Source organism: Pristiophorus japonicus, chromosome 13 (genome assembly GCF_044704955.1).
Source record: "Pristiophorus japonicus isolate sPriJap1 chromosome 13, sPriJap1.hap1, whole genome shotgun sequence".
Taxonomy (NCBI): Eukaryota; Metazoa; Chordata; class Chondrichthyes; family Pristiophoridae; genus Pristiophorus; species Pristiophorus japonicus.
The window spans coordinates 19716623-19740562 of NC_091989.1; the positions used below are offsets into that span (position 1 = coordinate 19716623).

The 23940-nt window shown below is 47.0% G+C and overlaps 1 protein-coding gene across 1 annotated transcript in view; it reads left to right on the forward strand.

The window, feature by feature from the left end:
* Nucleotides 1-376: 376 nt before the first annotated feature.
* Nucleotides 377-23940, forward strand: part of col7a1l (collagen type VII alpha 1-like) — a 505550-nt gene continuing 481986 nt past the window's right edge. The window contains exon 1 of the mRNA XM_070898381.1: nt 377-509. Within this exon, the coding sequence (XP_070754482.1) occupies nt 419-509 (91 nt within the window). The 5' untranslated portion in view covers nt 377-418. The remainder of the gene's footprint in view (nt 510-23940) is intronic.

Genomic DNA, 23940 nt, shown 5'->3' on the forward strand with positions numbered 1-23940 from the left:
CCACCAAGTGGAAAGTCTAGCCCTATGAATTTAGGTAAAGTTTTTGTAGGCCTCGGCCAAGATCACAGCAACAACTGTGGCTCATCAGCAATTTCTATTGGACAACACTGTCCTGAAGATAAGTGACTGGTCCATGGTAACTCTGCTCTCCCAATCCATTTCCGAGTTTAATGCAAAAGCAAAATACTGCGGTTGCTGGATGCTGGCCAGTTCTGACGTAAGGTCATCGACTTGAAACGTTAACTCTGTTTCTCTCTCCACAGATGCTGCCTGACCTGCCGAGTGTTTCCGGCATTTTCTGTTCTTATATCTGAGTTTAACGCATTTGCTGTTCCTGAGCTTGTGCTTTCTTCCGCTGACTTTAGGTAAAGATTAACAACAAGGAAACAATACGCCAAGACTGAATTAGAGGTTCAACATGAAGCAAGACAGGATGGGAGGACTGCCTGTGGCGATCGTTACTCTATTGGCCACACTTGTATACTGCAGAGTCCAAGTACAGCCAGAAGGTATGCCTTTTCTTAATAAAACCATAAGGAGACACTGCGTTGTCCAAGATTCATTGAACATAAGAAACCCAAAGGTGCCTCCTCTTTTAGAGGGGCACAATGAATAAAGAATTAAACCATTAAACAAACTAAAAGTTGTAAAATTAAATGATAATATTATCACCCGTGTCCAGTACACACTCCAGTCCCTGTGGTGCCCACCGGTTGTGGAAGGTCTCAACGGACCAGATGACACCGTGTGCTCCTTTTCCAGGGCTACGTGGGTGCGGACAAGACTGTGGAAGAGAGGCAGCAGCCAGGGCGACCACCCCCACCAGCTGCGTCTAACCTGGATCTGTGGATGGCCACGTTGGCCAGGCCCAGAAGCAGACCCACGAGGTCCTCCGACTTGACCGCCCCGCCGTCACTCCGCACCGGGTGGCCAAAGTTCAGGAGCGTGAGACTGAAGTGGAGCAGCGTGCGGATGACAGATCCAAAAGGCGTTAGATGAAGTCCTTACTACTAGGGGGATCAAGGGGTATGGCGAGAAAGCAGAAATGGGGTACTGAAGTTGCATGTTCAGCCATGAACTAATTGAATGGCGGTGCAGGCTAGAAGGGCCGAATGGCCTACTCCTGCACCTATTTTCTATGTTTCTATGTTTCTATGTTTACCCGTTCACTTCCTTTTCCCAGGGACTGTGATATGTTTGAAGACTCTGCCAATAAGGAAACTGTGGATTCCAGTTTCGGGCTGAACTTGACACTGATCATCAGGGGAGGGGGATCTGCTGCCAGACTTTTTCTAATAGTGCTTTTGAATCGTTTCATAGATACAGTCTGCTGCAAGACATTAGGCTTCCAAACCCTCGTGGGTTATATTCACTCGCCTGGATTTTAACCACCAGTTTCTGGTGGGAAATCACTGCTTGTCAGTTAACTTCCAGCCCACAAAAGTGTAGGAGAGACAAAGTAAATTCAAAATTAGTGTCCAAGTGAAACCAAACCTTGGATTTTAAAACCCTTTAGATTGTAGAAGGCAGGCAAGATTGCTGTAGTTAAGGAATTCCATTGTTTGGAGCTCCTATGAAAGAATGAGTTAGACTGTAGACAGCGCAATGAGTCTTGAATTATGGATTATTGTAGCGCAGGAATGGGCCATTAACCCATCAAGATTGTGCCAGTGTTTTTCTCCACATGAGCCACCTTGTCTATACCCGTTGCCCCCATCGCTCCCATACCCATTCAGTCAACACAGTGAGGCTACAGAGATATGCATGAGGACTGAAGGGTATCAGTTTAATATTACAATCTACGTTACTCAGTCCTGACTGGTTGCATTATACTAATAGTTGTTGAGTTGGGAGATTCCTGTGAACTGCTCAAAGTAACTGCAGAAAACTCGGAACATCTGGGAGATTACAGAGTGGCTAATGGACACATGGCAGTGATTACAAGCCTGTAAGAGAATGAAACGTGAAGAGTTTAGAACTGACACTGCAAATTATTACCAGCGTATCCATTAGTTTTATATCATATGGAAAGGTCATGGGGATGATTTTATTCCTCTTTGTTTGGACTTTTAATTTTGCAGACAAGGTTGTCAAGCAAGACACCGACCAATAGGCTGATTTTCCATGAGGTAAATATTGATTAAGTAACAATTTTGATGGCATCGTGACAATTGGATCAGCAATTAACACGATGAATTCATCTGTACCACGTGTGCTTGCTTGTCTTGTTTCAATTAGGTTTCAGGGAGCTTATGTGCCATCTCTAATGTGATGTGTCTTTAACACCAATCTCGCTCCCAGATGTTCTGAGTTTGCTGCAGTTACTTTGACCAGTCCACAGGAACTGCTTAACTCAATGTTTCTTGGTAAAATGCCACCAGTCAGGACTGAATAATGTAGATTGAACAATTTGATGCCCATTCCCAAAACGCCTGCGGGATCACTGAACTATCAATGAAAGTTTTGACCCTTAGACCGCTGCATGTCATTTGCTCTCCCTCATCCGACTCGACCTGAGCTACGCACCATCCATAGCTGTTAGTGTGGAGACCGATCCCGCTATCGGAGAATTCTTCCCATACAGTCACCAATGCTACTCCAAAACCGGTTGCTAGGAAACGCACAAAAACCAGCCCAGGAGTTCCTACCTTGTCTTCCCTGTCTTCTGATGGAGGAGGGAATGGCTGGCTTTAGCTCAGCGCTTCTCAGTGACTTGTATCAGATCAGCGACTCAGTATTAGTGTGTGTGGTGGAGAGGGGGGGGGCGCGGGGGGGGGGGCGTCACTGGGTGCACAATGCACTGACCACTCAATGGTACTGCACTATGGTGTGCTCTTATTCTAGGCCATCGCATTGCCCTGGAGAGCTTACAGAGGTCAATGTGGGCTGCATCCAACGTGCTTTGTCTGGTAGTCAGCAGCCCTTTACTGGCTGCTGGTCCTTGAAATTCTGATGCTGATAATTGATGGCTTGGAGTGCCAGGAAATTATGCATATGAGTTGACCTCACATTACCTGTCGAGGTTGGCTCATTGGTGAACAGACACCGACACCGCTCCATATGGAGCGCAGTATCAGCATGATGTAAGCAATATCTCTGGATTTATCTCACCTTCTCTCCATGGCTCAGTGTTGGAGCTTTCGCCTCTGAGTCACAAGATTGTGGGATAAGGTGCCATCGTTTGAATGAGACATAAACCGAGGCCCCGTCTGCCCTCACACATGGGTATAAATGATTCCATGGCACTATTCAAAGAGAGTTCTCACCCGTGTCCTGGCCAATATTTTATCCCTCAACCCACTGTATCTGGGCAGGTAGAATGGCAGGCAGTGACTAGTGGGATACCACAAGTTCAGTGCTGGGTCCCCAGTTATTTACAATATATATTAATGATTTGGACAAAGGAATTGAATGTAATATCTCCAAGTTTGCAGATGACACTAAGTTGGGTGGCAGTGTGAGCTGTGAGGAGGATGCTAAGAGGCTGCAGGGTGACTTGGATAGGTTAGGTGAGTGGGCAAATGCATGGCAGATGCAGTATAATGTAAATAAATGTAAGGTTATCCACTTTGGTGGCAAAAACAGGGAGGCAGAATATTATCTGAATGGTGACAGATTAGGAAAAGGGGAGGTGCAACGAGACCTGGATGTCATGGTACATCAGTCATTGAAAGTTGGCATGCAGGTACAGCCGGCGGTGAAGAAGGCAAATGGCATGTTGGCCTTCATAGCAAGAGGATTTGAGTATAGGAGCAGGGAGGTCTTACTGCAGTTGTACAGGGCCTTGGTGAGGCCACACTGTGAATATTGTGTACAGTTTTGGTCTCCTAATCTGAGGAAGAACATTCTTGCTATTGAGGGAGTGCAGCGAAGGTTCACCAGACTGATTCCCGGGATGGCAGGATTGAATATGAAGAAAGACTGGATTGACTAGGCTTATATTCACTGGAATTTAGAAGAATGAGAGGGGATCTCATAGAAACATACAAAATTCTGATGGGATTGGACAGGTTAGATGCAGGAAGAATGTTCCCAATGTTGGGGAAGTCCAGAACCAGGGGTCACAGTCTAAGGATAAGGGGTAAGCCATTTAGGACCGAGATGAGGAGAAACTTCTTCACTCAGAGAATTGTGAACCTGTGGAATTCTCTACCACAGAAAGTTGTTGAGGCCAGTTTGTTAGATATATTCAAAAGGGAGTTAGATGTGGCCCTTATGGCTAAAGAGATCAAAGGGTATGGAGAGAAAGCAGGAATGGGGTACTGAAGTTGCAAGATCAGCCATGATCATATTGAATGGTGGTGTAGGCTCGAAGAGCCGAATGGCCTACTCCTGCACCTATTTTCTATGTTTCTATGTTTCTATTATCACATTGCTGTTTGTGGGAGCTTGCTGTGTGCAAATTTGCTGCCGTGTTTCCTACGTTACAACAGTGACTGCAGTTCAAAAAGTACTTCATTGGCTGTAAAGCGCTTTGGGATGTCCTGAGGTCATGACAGGCGCTATATAAATGCAAGTTCTTTATTTTTTTCTTTACTGCTTTCACCTTTACTACACTTCGGCCTTTAACTGGCATTTCTAAAACTTAAAATGAAAATTAACTTGACAAACTTTCTATCTGCCACGCAAACTCTGCGATCTACGATAACTTAACATGGGAGTATTTGTGTGTGTCTGCGTATTACTAGGTGACCAAGCCCTTTCCTCAGGAACTTTACTAATACTTGAACTCAGTGAGCTACTTTTGGCATCTACTCATAAACCAGGTGCATCGCTCTCGAGCAACATTCAGTAAAGACACGCTTTATCTTCACTTCATCTATCACTGAATGATTTATTTGCTCAGCTGCAATTTTTTTCAAATGCTCTTAGTCCCGTTAAGTTCTTGGAATCAGACATCACCTTCACATCTGGCGCATTCGTCTAGATTTACTGGTTTTATTATTTTTTTCGTCTTCCAAAATTTCATGCCTGTTGTCATTTTGATTGATTGTGCAGGTTTAACCACATGCCTATAGGGACTGGATGGTCCAGGTGACAGCACACCATCATTTCATTTCTGGCATTGAGGGTGAGAGGATATAGGCTCCTCTCTTGCTAGATCTGAACACCCCGAGTGAAATTAGTTTGGGACAGTCTTGATCTTGATTCCAATTCATGAAGGTTGTGCTTCAAGTCCCACTCCAGAAACCGGAACACAAAACCTAGGCTGACAATCCAGTGCAGTGCTGAGGGAGTGCTGCACTGTCGGAGGTGCCGCGTTTCAGATGAGGCATTTAAACCAAGACCTCGTCTGCCCCCTCGGGTGGATGTAAAGGATCCCAAGGCAATATTTTGAAGAAGAGCAGGGGAGTTCTCCCTGGCGCCCTGGCCAATATTTATCCCTCAACCAACAGCACTAAAACAGATTATCTGGTCATTAAGCCATTGGTGTTTGTGGGATCTTGCTGTACACTCCAAACTGCACTTCATTGGCTGCAAAGCGCTTTGTGGCGTCCTGAGATCGTGAAAGGCGCTGTAGAAAACTAAGTCTTTCTTTTCCTTATGTCGATAGCACAATACTGCCCATGATTTGGCACTGAGCTGATGTAGCCACAAACATTGAATATTGTTTCTATATCAATGGAGGCTCTTTTTATTATGTCTGTAGTGTGCTTATGAATGGCTCCATGAGGCAACGTGTTGTACTCAAACTGTAGTGACCTTGGTCCTTTACTCGTAACTCCAGAGTGAGGCAGCCGCAAGGTGGCTCTGCTTTTATACAACCCCTGTCATCAGGGCAGGAAACCCCGGTCTCCACCAGTTGCACCCTCTAGTGGTGCCAGCATGTATACACACAGTGTAAACTTTATTGATATACATCAGATAAACAAGTCTCCATCTTTTGCAACTATACAGTGACTACACAGAGAGTATATCTATAGTCTGCATATATAACATCACTCTCCCCCAAGTCCTTTGTGCCAATTATCTTTGCACAATGTGCTCTGGCTTAGCTCTCCCCAGACTTAAGTGCCAATAGCCCTTGCACCTTGGCTGTGCTTTGGTTTGGCTCTCTCCCTGTTAACCCCCAAGTCCTTTTGTCACAACGTTGGGCAGTGGTTACCAGTTTGGATGGTTCGATGATGCAGTGGAGGTTCCAGTGGGTTCTGGGTGTGATCCATGTGTGTATCCATGGCTACATACATTCATTTCCCCCCCACCTCCCCCCCGCACCCCGCACAGTGAGATCATGCAGCTGGACTGTTACATTAACATACAGGATCAGACACAGTGCAAGTACAAAGAAAGGAAGAAAACATTTTTTTTTACAGTTTGTATCGTGACTTACATTTGTTACATTTTATGGTCGTGCGCCAGGATTGGGTAGATTGCATAATTAGTTCAGTCATGGTCAGTACTGAGGTAGCAGTACAGGTATGCGAGGACGTTAGTTCCAGAGCAATCGGACGGGGTCCTAGTCGTCTGATGGCAGCGCTGCGCCCCCTGCTAGTGGGGTGGGCTTGGATCGCTCACCGAGCCAGGACTCAGTGGCTTTGCCGTTGCCTAGTGGTGGGCAGAGCCACAGATGTGTGTGGCCTCCCTGTCCTCCTTTGAGGACTGCAGAATATTCTGCCTGCTCTCTAACGGTCTTGGGAACCTGGCTGTTCCAGGTCCTGTTTCAACTCGTTGGTTCTGACCTTTCACTCCTGGACATGGCCGAGGTAGTGACTGGGTCTGGGGGCTGCGCCGTCTCTACCCGGGTAGTTTGCAACGGCGGCCGACTGCGCGTATTGGCACCGTTTTCGTTTCCAGGTCCGTGGCGAATAGTGCCATCGGGTGCCTGTGGCGTGGGATAGCCCTGGGGCAGGGTATCAGGATCAGCGGCTTTACCCTCTCGAATTCGCTCGCTTGCTACTTTTGGGGATACTCTATTCCCGACATCTCGCAACATTTTGTTCTTTACATTCTTAATCGGTTCGTTACATTGATTGTCATGCATTAAGTTCAGTTGGTTGCAGGTCTCCTTTAAGAGAACACTGCCACGCCACTCTGCACCTCGCTGCAGCAGGGACGCCATCTTGCCTCTGTCCTCGAGGTCGACTGCCTTGATCCTTCTCTCCCGCGATTCTGCCACAAAAGCTGGAAGAGTGCCTGTGAATTCGATCTTCCTCCCCAGGAGTCCTGTCACTGGAGCCGGGAAGGTACTTTTAGGTCGTTCCGGTCGGATCATTGCCACGCAGTCATGATGGACGGTCTGTGCCTCAGGTGCCAAGCTGGTCTGTTCTCTGGTGCCTGACCCAAGCGAAGGTGAGGTTTTGCTCTGCCTCTGAGCACGGGGGACATCGATTGCTGGAGTGAAGAGGTCTTCCCATTTCCACTGGATCTTCCCCATCCACCTTCCGAGTAGTGTTGGACCATCACCTGCAACAAGCCACAGAGGTAACTTGTGCACCACACCATTATGGATTACACTTACATCCGCACTACTAAGGATTGGGATCAGCTCCTTGGTGTAGGTGCGCAACTTTTCCTGTACTGGAACCAGCTCGGGTCGTCTTTCATTCCATAGTCCCTCAAAGGCATCCTGGCTCATCACTGACTGGCTCGCTCCCATGTCCACATCCATGAAGATTGGAACGCCGTTTATCTCGACTTCCATCTTCACTGGAGGACAATCGGTGGTGCAGGTATACACTCCATACACTTCTTCTTGGGGCTGAGCTGCCTCTCTGGCCAATCATCATACTCTCCGCTGGATTCAAAGTCATCTACCGACTCCTCTGCTAGACGGTGAGTCGTATTTCTTTAACACATACACTTGAGGTGGCCCTTTGTGTTGCAGGCTTTGCATATGTACTCAGCAAACCGACACTGGTGAGCCCTATGGTTTCCTCCACAACGCCAGCATGGTGCTACTCGATTAGAACCCCTTGATGGACTCTGAGTTCTGGGACTCTGAGGTCTGTGCTCTCTGCCCTCGGCAGAGCCACATTCTACAGTCTTGCCTGTGAAAGGCACCATTCTGTGTCCAGTACTTGCCGGGTTTGAGTCCACAGGATGAATAATTTGTTTGGTGCTGCAGGTCGAGGTCATGAACGCCTGACTGATGCTGATGGCCTTCAGCAGGTTGACGGTGGTGTCGGCAGATAATAGCTTGTGAAAGAGGCCCTCGTGGCCAATTCCTACAACGAAGATGTCTCGCAATGCTTCGTTGAGGTGCATGCCAAAATCACACGGTGCCACAAGTTTCCTGAGGTTGGCAGCATATTTTGCAATCTCCTGGCCCTCAGGTCTGCGGTGAGTGTAGAATATGTGCCTGGCCATGAGGATGCTCTGTTTTGGTTTTAGTTGGTCACGAATTAGTTCAGTCAGCTCATCGTATGTCTTATCCTTGGTCTTCGTGAGTGCCAGCAAGTCCCTGACGAGACGGTAGACCTCGGGTCCACAACTGATCAGCAGTATAGCCTTGCGCTTCTCCGCCGATGCATCCATCTCCCCTGCCAGGTCGCTTGCCACGAAATATTGCTCGAGCCTTTCCGTGAAGGCATCCCAATCATCACCCTCTGCAAAGTTTTTTAGTGTACCAAAGGTAGCCATAATCGCGTGAAAGTCCCAGTTATTATGCCTGTAGTGTACTTATGAATGACTCCATGAGGCAATGTGTTGTACTCAAACTGTAGTGACCTTGGTCCTTTACTCGTAACTCCAGAGTGAGGCAGCCGCATGGTGGCTCCCCTTTTATACAGTCCACCAGTTGCACCCTCTAGTGGTGCCAGCATGTATATACACAGTGTAAACCTTATGATAGTACATCAGATAAACAAGTTTCCATCTTATGCAACGATACAGTGACTACACAGAGAGTACATCTGTAGTCTGCATATATAACACTTCTAGCACCTGTTGCAATTCTGTACAGGAGACAAGAAAAAGTGTACTTCTCCATATTTCTTCAATCTCTCAATTTATAATTGTGTTTATCAGTTACATTCTCTGTTGCGCTCAATTTTCCTCTTTTGCTCGTTGCAAAGAAAGACAGAAAGAAGGAAGACTTGTATTTATACAGCACTTTTCATGTCCTCAGGTTCATTTTTTAAAGTTTAATCACTGCTGTAGTGTAGGGAAACACAGCAGCCATTTTGTGCACAGCAAGCTGCCACAAATAGCAATGAAATAAATAACCAGATTATATGCTTTTAGTGATGTTGCTTGAGAGATAAATATTGACCAGGACACCGGAGAGAACTCCTCTGCTGTCCTTCGAATAATGCCATGGGATCTTTAACATCCACCTGAGAGGGAAGAAAAGGCCTCGGTACTGCCCTGAAGTGTCAGCCTAGATCACTGAATCCACTCTATTTCCTTCCTGATACCTCAGTGTGCCAAAATTAAATGTATTGTACCATCTCCCACTCTAATTCATTCTTTTCAAAGGTACCTCGGACTTTTCTTCTACAACCTATAGGGGGGGAATTTGCGTAATGCCTCATTTGGCGGTGGTAATAGCCGTGAGGCGGGATTTCCTGTGCCAGGCACGGAAGTCCCACCTCACGACCTAAATTTGGGTTACCGCACCCGAGAGCAAGTGGAGCACAAAATAATGCTCTGTAGGACGCGAGCGAGGCTGAAGAAATCCAAGCGGGACATGTAGCGCTGCGCGTAGAAAAGGGCCACCCCTTCATTAAAGGGGAGGGCCAAGATTCCGACTCTGCGGACCCCTACCTGAACCACTCAAGCGGAGTGCCGGGCTGCAAGATCACTGCACGGACCACACGATCCACAATGCAACAGGCAGAAACTGGTAATTTGGCTGTTTTTTAAAAAAAGCGGCACCTCCCCTTTAAATTCTGCCCCGCGAGCGGCCTACAGCCCGGGACACGCCCCTTGAAGCTGGCGCTGCCATCGCCTGGCGCAGCTTCAGGGGGCGCTCTCGAATCTTTGCTCCGGGGTGAAAACTGGTCGCTGCGCACGGTGGTGATGTTGTCATCGCGGGCGCAGCTGAGCGGGGTGCTACCGGTCACCGTCGCCGCTAAACTCACGCGGAATTTAGTGGGCGGCGTTAGCAGTGCCACGCCCGGGCAAAACGGGAGGTGCAAGCGCCCCAAATTTCTCCCCCGTAGACTTTTAAAACCCAAGTCTGGAGTCACCCGACCACTGCACTTGATTTGTCTCATCTTTTCTTTTAATCCCGGGCGCGGTCTTGCACTTTATGCCTTGGCCTTTACATGGGCTACTCAATTGTGTTTAGAAAAACAGCAAGCACTCCCCGATGGATTGGGGTCGGTTACAGTTTAATAACGTGGTTTTTAACACAGTGAGAATGCAGGGACAAGGAAGAGTTGTGGGCAATGACAATAACTGTTTGGATAAACACACTAAGGCAAGAAACATTGTGATGGAGAGAGGTTCAGGACCACATGATAACATGATAAGCTGTTTTTTTGTGGGTGAGCATCATACACGTTGGAAGGACCTCGAATATGGAAGCACAAGATGGATTTCATACAGAGGTATACAGAGTGTGCAGCGATGGAGGGGAGGAGGGAGATAGTAGGAAAGAAAGAAAGAAGGAAAGAAATAAAGAACTTGCATTTATATAGCGCCTTTCATGACCTCAGTGCATCTCTAAGCAGTTCACAACCAATTAAATACTTTTGCAATGTCGTCACTGTTGTAATGTAGGGAAATGTCAATTTGCAAACAGCAAGGTCCAACAAATAGGAATAAGGTAAATGACGAGAAAATGTCTTTGCTGTTGTTTCTTCAGGAATAAATGTTGGCTAGGACACTGAGATAACTCCCCTGCTCTTCTTCGAAATAGCGCCATGGGAACTTTTATATTACTTGAGAGGACAGATGGGACCTCGTGTTAACTCCTGATCTAAAAGACGGCACCTCTGACAGTGCAGCACTCCCTCTGTACTGCACTGAAACACCAGCCTAGACTTTGTGCCCCAGCCTCTGGAGTGAACTTGAATCCATTACCCTCTGACTCAGTGAAGGTGTGTGAGCCGTACAGAGAGGGAAGAGCAAGGAGGACTGAATGTAAGTGAAACAGAGAGCGACACACACAAAGATTTACAGTGTGGGAAAGAAGCAGAGAGACATTTGCAGGCAGAGGGAAACATTTAAAACAGTTTTTTGAATGTGTTCGTGTCATTTATACAACCTCACCTTCTCCTGTTGAGTCAGCGACTTTAAAGGCAGGTGTTGCACATATGACTTGGGGCCTCTAGACATCTGGCATTGGTTTGAAACAGGTATTTAAATAGCCACCTGGAAATTATTTACAGGAGCTTTGCCGTTTGGGAAATAAGAACACTTATTAAAGCAAGATGGAGGTTAACGAGATATTTTTGGAGCATTTCCTGAAAACATAGGGATGGACAGATATCAAAGCAGGAATGATAGCAGGAGAGAGTTCAGGAGATCCTCAAAGGGAGTGGCAAGACGTGTGCTGTAGGGCTCGGGGAGCAGAGAGACATCACGGGAGGGCTGTGGGTGTGGAGGTGGGGGTGTGACATTGAAGAGCTCTGGACCATGAGGGCCCGGCTGCAGACTGCACCATCTCAGCGTGTACCAGGATAGTCTGACCCAGCTGGCTACGTGGCGCTAACAAGGGTACTGGCGGAGCGGGCGGCAGGGGGAACGGGCAGGGGGAGGTTCAGAGCTAGGGTTGGCTGTGGGGAGCTTTGGCTGGGTGCTTAAGAAGCTGGTTGCTAGTGGAGAATTGGAGTTGGAGTTATCCTTTACAGGCTGTTGTTAGACTCATGAACGATATTGGGTGGAGGAGAGCCAGGCACGGTAGAGTTTGACAGCACTTGCTTGTAGTCATACTCTTCTTTGAAATATTCCTACTGAACAGTATAATTATATGCATAGGCTCCAACTGGTGCTCCAGGCTATACTGAATGTCGATGACTGAATTGGCAAGTTGCCAATGTGTCATTCCTTCCACACTTCACCTTTGCATTCCTGTCAGTCTTCACAGTAACCAAAAAACAAACGCTATGTGCAGATGAAAGATAAGTTATTATCCATAATGCTCACATTTTTAGGCCACCTGCTGGGTGGGACAGGATTGGGAATCAGTCCGCCTCCCTCTCCTCCTTTAAGGCGCTCCTCAAAACCTACCTCTTTGAGCAAGCTTTTGGCCGCCTGTCCCAATATCTCTTTATGTGGCACTGTATCAAAATGTGTTTGATGCGCCTTGGCCCCTAAGTTAAAGGAGCTAAATAAATGCAAGTTGTTGTTGTTGTTTGGCTGTGATTTCCCCCATCACCCCCCCCCCCCCCCCCCCCCCCCGTGCAATCATATAGCCTCCCAACATTTAACGTCTTGGTTCATATATGAAGTATGGCCACTTGGAAAGATGCTGGGGCTGATGGGACTCGCTCCAGCAGGAATCACCACCCTCAGGAGAGGAAGTCGAGGAGGAAAAAAAGGAAGCAAAATGAACCTTAAAAATAAAAATATTCCCAAACACAATTCAATTCTGTAAAACATGTGACAAATCTTCCAAGAAATGTTACGCATCAGTAAGGATTACGGTTCGATCAGAAATTCCGAGAAGTTGATGATTAAACATGGTCTATTTACAGATTGATCCAGCACCTTACAGCAACAAGTTATATTTTATACAAGTGAATTATACTTCACCATTCTGTTGTCTCTGGGTATATTTGGACAGTGGATTAACTAGGCAATGGTACCCAGGAAACCGTTCCTTGTGTCTGCAAGGCTCAATGCTCGTCCTTGTGATGCATAGATTAATAATAAAACTTATTTTAATTACTGTACATTGTGACTGTTGCCTGCACTGATTGATGCGGCTATTTGGGAGGTTTCAATAAACTTGCATTCATTATTCCTGAATGAACTGGCATGTCAATACTTGTAGTAACTGCTGGAGAGCAGCTTCACAGCTGGTTAGTGGCTGGTTAGTAGAGCATTTGTTCTGTCATGTGTTTAGTAATCACAGGGCTCTTCAACATGTATTGGTTGCAAGGGAGATGACATGAGGTCTTTGTCATGTATCTCACACTACTGTATATAACTGTATCTTACCATGCTACACATGACTGTAACTAGATATGACCTGTAACCACAAGCATATTTACCACCAGGGGTGCACTTGCAGGAGACACTGCATACCTGTCACACACAGGTATATAAAGGCAGGTCTCAGGCAAGTGTGGCATTCGAGAGCTGTGAAATAAAGGTGCAGGTCCTGCGTGACCTTGACTTCAGCATGTGCCTCGTGTAAGTCTGTACTACAGGGTCAGGACTTTATAGAAAGGCTCCAGCAAAGCTTTATAACCAAAGACTGGTTGGGCGACGATAAGGCAGACAAGAGAAGTACCCATCTCTTGACCAGCTGTGGCTCGAAAACATACGCCTTAATGAAGGACCTGCTGGCACCCGAGAAACCAGCAAGCAAGTCGTTTGAAGAGTTGAGCACACTGGTGAGAGACCACCTGAAGCCAGCGAGCAGCCTACACATGGCCAGACACAGGTTCTACAACTACAGACGCTGTGTGGGCCAGAGCATACCCGACTTTGTGGCGGAACTTCGGAGGCTGGCTAGTTTATCTGAGTACTCCGATGAACTAAGGAGAGAAGTACTGAGAGACTTTTTTATTAAAGGAATAGGCCACACAGGCAGATTCCGAAAGCTCATAGAGACCAAGAACTTGACCCTAGAGGCAGCAGCACTGGTCACACAGACATTCTTGGCAGAAGAAGAAACGAGGTTGATCTATACTGCGGGTACGACAACTAAAGAAACATCGGAACAAGGGGTTCACAGCGTGAAACAAGCCGCTACCCCCACAAACAGACAAAGGCAGGAGAGCAGGCCTTCAACAGCAGGCAGTGGCGCCAGAAGCCATCAAGGGCCACAGGAACGGCCGTTCACACCTCATTAACCCACAATGCGAGCAATCAACTACAAACTGAGAGAAGCTCAAGAGAGATCAGCCAGATGCAGCTCATCCTTCGGAAAGAATGGAAGCGGTCTGTGCTGGAGATGTGGGGGAAGGCACTCTTCAAGGGGGTGTTGATTTCAGCATGCTGTTTGCAGAAACTGCAACTATACAGGGCATCTGGCCCGCATGTGCAGAAAAACAGCAGCTCGGCTGGTATACGAATCGGAAGGGTCGGAAAGCGGACCAGAAGATGGTGGGGACAGTGCCCGGGACACCGAGGTACAGCGGGTCAACACGATCAATGGCCACTGTACTTACAACAAGACGCCTCCAATAATGATGAGGGTCCTACTCAACAGGACACCCGTCAACATGGAACTGAACACAGGAGCGAGTCAATCTCTCATGAGCGTCCAACAATTTGAACAGCTGTGGCCGCACAGAAGCAACAGACCAAAACTCACAAGGGTTGACACCAAACTAAGGACCTATACCAAAGAAATCGTCCCAGTCCTTGGCAGCGCCATGTTCTCAGTCACACACAAAGGGACGGTGAATCGACTTACCCTGTGGATTGTCCCCGGAGATCTCCCAGCACTGGTTGGCAAAACTAAATTGGAAATGGGATGATGTTCACGCCATGTCGTCAGAGGAACGGACCTCCTGCTCAACAGTGCTAAGTCGATTTGAACATCTCTTTCAGCCAGGTGTGGGCACCTTCAAAGGGGCTAAAGTTCAAATCTACATCACACAGGATGCTAGACCGGTCTATCACAAGGCTAGAGCTGTGCCTTATGTGATGAGGGAAAAGATTGAACACGAACTGGACCGGCTTCTGCGGGAAGGCATTATCTCATCCGTGAAATTTAGCGACTGGGCAAGTCCCATCGTCCCCGTCATGAAGCCTGAGGGATCCGTACGACTCTGTGGGGATTACAAGTCCACCATAAACAGAGTCTCCCTACAGGAGATAGGGGACAAAGTGTTTGTGCTTTATTGTGTAGTCGTAAGACGCCAGCATGAGTGCCCGCCGTTGAATGTGCGCCGAGGCGTTGGCGTTTATTGCCTTGCTCTCGGATAGCAGGGACGTGAGGGGTTTGTGGTCGGTTAAGCAAGTCTTCCTTAATTCCGAGGGACTGCCTATGATGATGATGGGATGAGATGTAAAAGGAGTGGTCTGATCCGAAGCTATCAGTTCCTCGCCAGGCGGGTTGAGGTAAAACCATCTTCACTGCCTATTTCCTAACAGTCTGCTCATTTGATGGTTGTACTGTGACTGACTTAACGATGGGAGAGAAAGGAAAAGATAATGAATGCAGACACATGGGCAGTAATTTTAACCAAATTCACTGGGCGGAAATCCCATGGGATCGGGTGGAACTCTGGTTTTACACCACGCACAATATTACTCTCCACTGACTTCAGTTTTCCGACGGGTAAATTAGGTTAAAATTGCCCCCATCGTAGGATTTTACTGCACAGAAGGAGGCCATTTGTCCCATTGTGCCGGCTCTTTGAAAGAGCTATTCAATAAGTTCCACACCCCTGCTCTTCCCCCATAGCCCTGCAAATGTTTCCTTTTCAACTATATCTCCAATTCCCTTTTGAAAGTTACTATTGACTCTGCCTCCATCACACTTTCAGGCGGTGCATTCCAGATCATAACATCGGAACAGGAGCTGGCCATTCATCCCCTTGAGCCTGTTCCACATTCAGTTAGATCATGGCTGATCTTAACTCCATCTACTCGCCTTGGATCTGTAAGCCTAAACACGCTTGCCTAAGAAAAATCATTCAATCTCAGTTTTGAAATTGCGAAACAGCTCGCTGAGTAATGATGCAGTGTACCCATCAGAACTGGACCAGACCCACACTGTAAATTCAAGCACTTAATCCTCTCTGTGACACTGGTAAGACGGGGCCAGCACTTTTTGTTTAAGTACGTGACATGTTCCTTTAGATTTAGCTGCAGGCACAATTTTGACCTTTTCACTTCAGCAGGGGCTAAAGCTGTTTTTTCCCTCAGCTTCAATGTACAGATTGATAGCACACAGCCTCGGGTTGTGTTACTGAGATGCCTCATTGTTAACTCTCTGATAGATGTTGCTGTGGTAACTTTATAGGTCTTGTCACATAAAAATCCGCAAAAGACTGAAAATGTACTGACTGAGATTTGGAAATGGGATCAGTTAGTAACAGTGTACTGCAGGACCAGGACCAGAGGTATAACGCGAGGGTGATGGCTTGTTAAACTGGGCCTCTGTATACTGTAAACTAACACAGGTACAAACCTGGCTCTGCTTTATTAGGGCCCAAAGTGATTACATTACATGATGGCTTGCCTTTTATACTTGGGCCGCACACACATGCGTGCAGCCCAATCACCTCCGACAGTGGCGCCACCTGCTGGCTAGTAACCCCAAGCATACATAGAAACATCGAAACATAGAAAATAGGTGCAGGAGTAGGCTATTTGGCCCTTCGAGCCTGCACCACAATTCAATAAGATCATGGCTGATCCTTCACCTCTGTACCCCTTTCCTGCTTTCTTTCCATACCCCTTGATCCCTTTAGCTGTAAGAGCCATGTCTAACTCCCTCTTGAATACATCCAGTGAACTGGCATCAACAACTCTCTGCTGCAGGGAATTCCACAGGTTAACAACTCTCTGAGTGAAGTTGTTTCTCCTCATCTCAGTCCTAAATGGCCTACCCCTTATCCTAAGACTGTATCCCCTGGTTCTGGACTTCCACAACATCGGGAACATTCTTCCCGTATCTAACCTGTCCCGTCCCGTCAGAATCTTATACGTTTCTATGAGATCCCCTCTCAACCTTCTAAACTTCAGTGTATAAAGGCCCAGTTGATCCAGTCTCTTCTCATATGTCAGTCCAGCCATCCCTGGAATCAGTCTGGTGAACCTTTGCTGCACTCCCTCAGATTAGGAGACCAAAACTGAACACAATATTCCAGGTGAGGCCTCACCAAGGCCCTGCACAGCTGCAGTAAGACCTCCCTGCTCCTATACTCAAATCCCGTAACTCTGAAGGCCAACATGCCATTTGCCTTCTTCATCGCCTGCTGTACCTGCATGCCAACTTTCAATGACTGATGAGCCATGACACCCAGCTCTTGTTGCACCTCCTCTTTTCCTAATCTGCCGCCATTCAGATAATATTCTGCCTTCCTATTTTTGCCACCAAAGTGGATAACCTCACATTTATCCACATTATACTGCATCTGCCATGCATTTGCCCACTCACCTAACCTGTCCAAGTCACCCTGCAACCTCTTAGCATCCTCCTCACAGCTCACACCGCTGTTTAGTGTCACCTGCAAAGTTGGAGATATTACACTCAATTCCTTCATCCAAATCATAGATGTATATTGTAAAGAGCTGGGGTCCCAGCACTGAGCCCTGCGGCACTCCACTAGTCACTGCCTCCCATTCCGAAAAGCACCCATTTATCCCGACTCTCTGCTTCCTGTCTGCCAACCAATTCTCTATCCATGCCAGTAAATTACCCCTAATACCACGTGCTTTGATTTTGCACACCAATCTCTTATGTGGAACCTTGTCAAAGGCCTTTTGAAAGTCCAAATACACCAAATCCACTGGTTCTCCCTTGTCCACTCTACTAGTTACATCCTCAAAAAATTCCAGAAGATTCATCAAGCATGATTTCCCTTTCATAAATCCATGCTGACTTGGACCGATCCTGTCACTGCTTTCCAAATGCGCTGCTATTTCATCCTTAATAATTGATTCCAACATTTTCCCCACTACTGATATCAGGCTAACCAGTCTATAATTACCCGTTTTCTCTTTTCCCTCCTTTTTTAAAAAGTGGTGTTACATTAGCTACCCTCCAGTCCATAGGAACTGATCCAGAGTCGATAGACTGTTGGAAAATGATCACCAATGCATCCACTATTTCTAGGGCCACTTCCTTAAGTACTCTGGGATGCAGACAATCAGGCCCCAGGGATTTATCGGTCTTCAGTCCCATCAATTTCCCCAACACAATTTCCCGCCTAATTAGGATATCCTTCAATTCCTCCTTCTCACTAGACCCTCGGTCCCCTAGTACATCTGGAAGGCTATATGTGTCTTCCTTCGTGAAGACAGAACCAAAGTATTTGCTCAGTTGGTCTGTCATTTCTTTGTTCCCAATTATAAATTCACCCGAGTCCGACTGCAAGGGACCTACGTTTGTCTTCACTACTCATTTTCTCTTCACATATCTATAGAAGCTATTGCTGTCAGTTTTTATGTTCCCGGCAAGCTTTCTCTCCTACTCTATTTTCCCCCTCCTAATTAAACCCTTTATCCTCCTCTGCTGAATTCTAAATTTCTCCCAGTCCTCTGGATTGCTACTTTTTCTGGCCAATTTATATGCCTCTTCCTTGGATCTAGCGCTATCCTTAATTTCCCTTGTTAGCCACGGTTGAGCCACCTTCCCTGTTTTATTTTTACTCCAGACAGGGATCTACAATTGTTGAAGTTCATCCATGTGATCTATAAATGTTTGCCATTGCCTATCCACCGTCAACCCTTTAAGTATCACTCGCCAGTCTATTCTAGCCAATTCACGCCTCATGCCGTTGAAGTTAGCTTTCCTTAAGTTCAGGACCCTAGTTTCTGATTTAACTGTGTCACTCTCCATCTTAATAAAGAATTCTACCATATTATGGTCATGCTTCCCCAAGGGGCCTCGCGCAACAAGATTGCTAATTAGTCCCTTCTCATTACACATCACCCAGTCTAGCTTGGCCAGCTCTCTGGTTGGTTCCTCGACATATTGGTCAAGAAAACCATCCCTAATACACTCCAGGAAACCCTCCTCCACCGCATTGCTACCAGTTTGGTTAGCCCAATCAATATGTAGATTAAAGTCACCCATGATAACTGCTGTACCTTTATTGCACACATCCCTTATTTCTTGTTTGATGCTGTCCCCAACCTCACTACTACTGTTTGGTGGCCTGTACACAACTCCCACCAGCATTTTCTGCCCTTTGGTATTCCGTAGCTCCACCCATACCGATTCCACATCATCAAAACCAATGTCCTTCCTTATTATTGCATTAATTTCCTCTTTAACCAGTAACGCCACCCCGCCTCCTTTTCTTTTCTGTCTATCCTTCCTAAATGTTGAATACCCCTGGATATTGAGTTCCCAGCCTTGGTCACCCTGGAGCCATGTCTCCGTGATGCCAACTACATCATATCCATTAACTGCTATCTGCGCAGTTAATATGTCCACCTTATTCCGAATACTCCTTGCATTGAGGCATAGAGCCTTCAGGCTTGTCTTTTTAACACCCTTTGCCCCTTTAGAATTTTGCTGTAATGTGGCCCTTTTTGTTTTTTGCCTTGGGTTTCTCTGCCCTCCACTTTTCCTATTCTCCTTTCTATCTTTTGCTTCTGTCTCCCTTTTATTTCCCTCTGCCTCCCTGCATAAGTTCCCATCCCCCTGCCATATTAGTTTAACTCCTCCCCAACAGCACTAGCAAACACTCCCCCTAGGACATGGGTTCTGGTCCTGCCCAGGTGCAGACCGTCCAGTTTGTACTGGTCCCACCTCCCCCAGAACCGGTTCCAATGTCCCAGGAATTTGAATCCCTCCCTTCTGCACCACTCCTGAAGCCACATATTCTTCTGAGCTATCCTGCGATTCCTACTCTGACTAGCACATGGCACTGGTAGCAATCCTGAGATTACTACTTTTGAGGTCCTACTTTTTAATTTAGCTCCTCACTCCCTAAATTCGTCTCGTAGGACCTCATCCCGTTATTTACCTATATCGTTGGTACCTATATGCACCATGACAACGAGCTGTTCACCCTCCCTTTTCAGAATGTCTTGCACCCGCTCCGAGACATCCTTGACCCTTGCATCAGGGAGGCAACATACCATCCTGGAGTCTCGGTTGCAGCCGCAGAAACGCCTATCTATTCCCCTTACAATTGAATCCCCTATCACTATCGCTCTCCCACTCTTTTTCCTGCCCTCCTGTGCAGCAGAGCCAGCCACGGTGCCATGAACTTGGCTGCTGCCTTTCCCTGATGAGTCATCCCCCTCAACAGTATCCAAAGCGGTGTATCTGTTTTGCAGGGGGATGACCACAGGGGACCCCTGTACTACCTTCCTTGCACTGCTCTTCCTGTTGGTCACCCATTCCCTATCTGGCTGTGTACCCTTTACCTGTGGTGTGACCAACTCACTAACCGTGCTATTCACGTCATTCTCAGCATCGTGGATGCTCCAGAGTTCATCCACCCGCAGCTCCAGTGCCGCAATGCAGTCGGTCAGGATCTGCAGGCGGATGCACTTCCCGCACACGTAGTCGTCAGGGACACCAGAAGCGTCCCTGAGTTCCCACATAGTACAGGAGGAGCATAACATGTGTCCGAGCTCTCCTGCCATGACTTAACCCTTAGATTAACCTAATTGGGCAACAACAATGTTAAACGGTTATTTACTGATAAAGAAAGAAAAAGAAAAAGAAAATGAAAAACTACTTACCAATCACCAGCCAATCACTTACCCCCTTGGCTGTGACGTCACCGTTTGATTTCTTTCTACTTTTTTGCCTTCTCTCCCTGCTGCAACTGCACAAGCCTGCCTCCTCGATCGCCTGCTGGGCCTTTTTATAGGCCTCAGCGACGCACCTCCCGAGCCTCTCCACGCACCTGGAACTCCCGACAACATACATGACAATATCCCCCTTTAAGATATTAGTAACAGTCTTTTTACAAATTGAGACGGTCCGGGGCTTTCTGCTCCCGAGTTGATCATCTCAGTTCAACTCCAGCCTTGGACGAGCGTTCTGAGTCTGTTATGACTGAGGGCTGGGTAGCCGATCTGATGGAAGTGGCAATGACAGATTCATTGATGACAGCTAAGTCCTCTTAATGACTGAGGGTAGGTTGGTTGGTCACTGATTGTGTATTCCTCAGACTGTTCTGGTTCATCCATGTGCCGCAGCTTTATCTGATCAACATGTTTCCTGCATGTTTGCCCATTCTTGAGCTTGACGATAAACACTCTGTTACCCTCCTTGGCCGTAACAGTACTGGTGGTCCACTTGGGACCTTGACCATAATTTAGTACATACACAGGATCGTTAACAAAGATGTCGCGTGACACAGCAGCTCGATCATGATACCACTGCTGACTTTGACATCTGTATTCAACATGATCGTTCAAGTCAGGGTGGACAAGAGAGAGCTTGGTCTTGAGACCTCTCTTCATCAATAGTTCAGCAGGGGGGACTCCGGTAAACGTGTGGGGTCTTGTCCTGTAACTAAGCAATATGCATGACAAGCGAGTCTGCAGTGAACCTTGAGTTACATGTTTTGTACTCTGCTTGATGGTTTGGACAGCATGCTCTGCTTGACCATTAGATGCGGGTTTGAATGTTGCTGACCTCACATGTTTGATACCATTGAGTTTCATGAACTCTTGAAACTCCAGACTAGTGAAGCAAGATCCGTTGTCGCTTGAAACGATGTCGGGCAGACCATGAGTGGCAAACATGACACGAAGGCTCTCAATGGTAGCTGTGGATGTACTGGATGACATGATTATACACTGTATCCACTTGGAATATGCATCCACCACAACTAAAAACATCTTTCTCAGGAAGGGGCCTGCAAAGTCGATGTGGATCCATGGTTTAGATGGTGACGACCACAGACTCAGCGGTGATTCCGCTGGTGCTTTACTTAGCTGCATGCAAGTGTTGCACTGATGCACACATGATTCCAGATCAAAGTCAATTCCAGGCTATCATACATGAGACCTGGCAACGGCTTTCATCATGACAATACTGGGATGAGTGTTGTGTAGATCATATACAAATTTCTCTCTGCCTTTCTTAGGCATCACAACACGATTACCCCACAGTAAACAATCTGACTGAATGGATAGCTTGTCTTTGCGACGGTTGTAAGGTTTGGTCTCATCACCCATTTGCTTGGATATGGCAGACCAATCACCACTAAGGACACAACGTTTCACAACCGATAATATCGGGTCCTAGTTGATCCAGGACTTAACTTGGGCCGTGACAGGGGTTCCTTCACTTTCAAAAGCATCCGTAACTAAAGTAGGTCTGCAGGTTGTGGCGTCTCCACCTCTGGTGTGGGCAACGGCAGACGGCTCAGTGCATCGGCACAATTCCCGGTGCCAGGTCTATGGCGAATGACATAATCATAGGCAAATAATGTCAGCGCCCACCTCTGGATGCAGGACGATGTATTGGTATTGATACCTTTGTTTTCCGAAAACAATGAAATGAGTGGCTTAAGATCTGTTTCCAGTTCAAACCGAAGACCAACCAGTTACTGATACATCTTTTTAACCCCATACACACAGGCTACTGCTTCTTTTTCTACCATGCTGTAGGCTCTTTCTACCTTTGACAAACTTTTAGAAGCATACGCAACAGGTTGTAGTTTACCCAACTCATTAGCTTGTTGGAGCACGCAACCAACTCCATATGACGAAGCATCACAGGCCAATACTAGACGCTTACAGCAGCTTGTTAGAGCAAAGCAGATTAGTAGCTTTCTCAAAAGCTCTATCTTGAGATGCACCCCAAACCCAGTTGTCGCCTTTTCTTAGCAGCATGTGCAGTGGTTCTAATGAAGTGCTCAATCTAGATAGGAAATTACCGAAGTAGTTGAGTAGACCAAGGAACGAATGCAACTCCATCACATTCTGAGGCTTGGGTGCATTTTTGATGGCCTTGGTTTTCGAGTCCGTAGGCCTGATGTCGTCAGCAGCAATTTTCCTCTCCAGGAATTTGGCTTCTGGTGCCATAAAAACGCACTTCGAACATTTCAGTCCAAGTCCCACTTTGTCCAAACGATGTAGAATCTCTTCCAAGTTGTTCAGATGTTCGGCGGTGTCATGACCTGTGACCAGGATGTGATCTTGCAACATGACTGTTCTAGGGACGGACTTCAGTATACCCTCCATGTTCTTCTGAAATATGGTTGCAGCAGAGCGAATTCCGAAAGGACACCTGTTGTAGATAAACAGTCCTTTATGAGTGTTGATGCACGTAAGTTTCTTCGACGTCTCGACCAGCTCCTATGTCATGTAGGCCGATGTCAGATCCAGTTTAGTGAACGACTTCCCCCTGGCTAGCGTTGGAAACAGGTCATCAGCCTTCTGTAATGGGTATTGATTCTGTTTCAAAACTCGGTTGATCGTAACCTTGTAGTCTCCACAAATCCTGACAGTGCCATCACTCTTCAACACAGGAACAATGGGGCTGGCCCATTCGTTAAACTCGACCGGTGATATGACCCCTTCACGCTGGAGTCTGTCCAGTTCAATTTCGACCTTCTCCCTCATCATGTACGGAACAGCCCGAGTTTTATGATGGACGGGTCTTGCATTTGAGTCCACGTGGATCTGTACCTTGGCTCCCATGAAATTGCCGATGCCTGGTTCAAACAGTGAGGGGAACTTGCTCAGCACTTGAGCACGTGGAGTATCATCCTCTGACGACAGCGCTTTGATATCGTTCCAATTCCATTTGATTTTTTCTAGCCAATTCCTGCAGAACAGCGTTGGATCATTGCCTGGAACAATCCATAACAGTAAATCATGAACCGCACCATCAGACGACACCTTGACTACTGCACTGCCAATCACTGTTATGAGTTCTTTAGTGTACGTAAGCAACTTGGCATTGACTGGACTCAGCTTAGGCCTCACAGCCTTAGTATCCCACAGCTTGACGAATGTCCTCTGACTCATTATTGATTGACTCGCACCCGTGTCCAATTCCATCGGTACTGGCACACCGTTAAGTTTTACATTAATCATTATCGGTTAGCTCTTTGTTAGGAATGAATACAGTCCATACACTTCCTCCTCTGGTATCTCAGATTTCATATCCACAGCCTTGCTATACTGATCATCATCCTCCACGTGATGTGTCGCAGCACACTTGCTCAGTTGCGGACACATGCGCTGGAGATGCCCCAATCTCGAACAGCCTTTACAAAT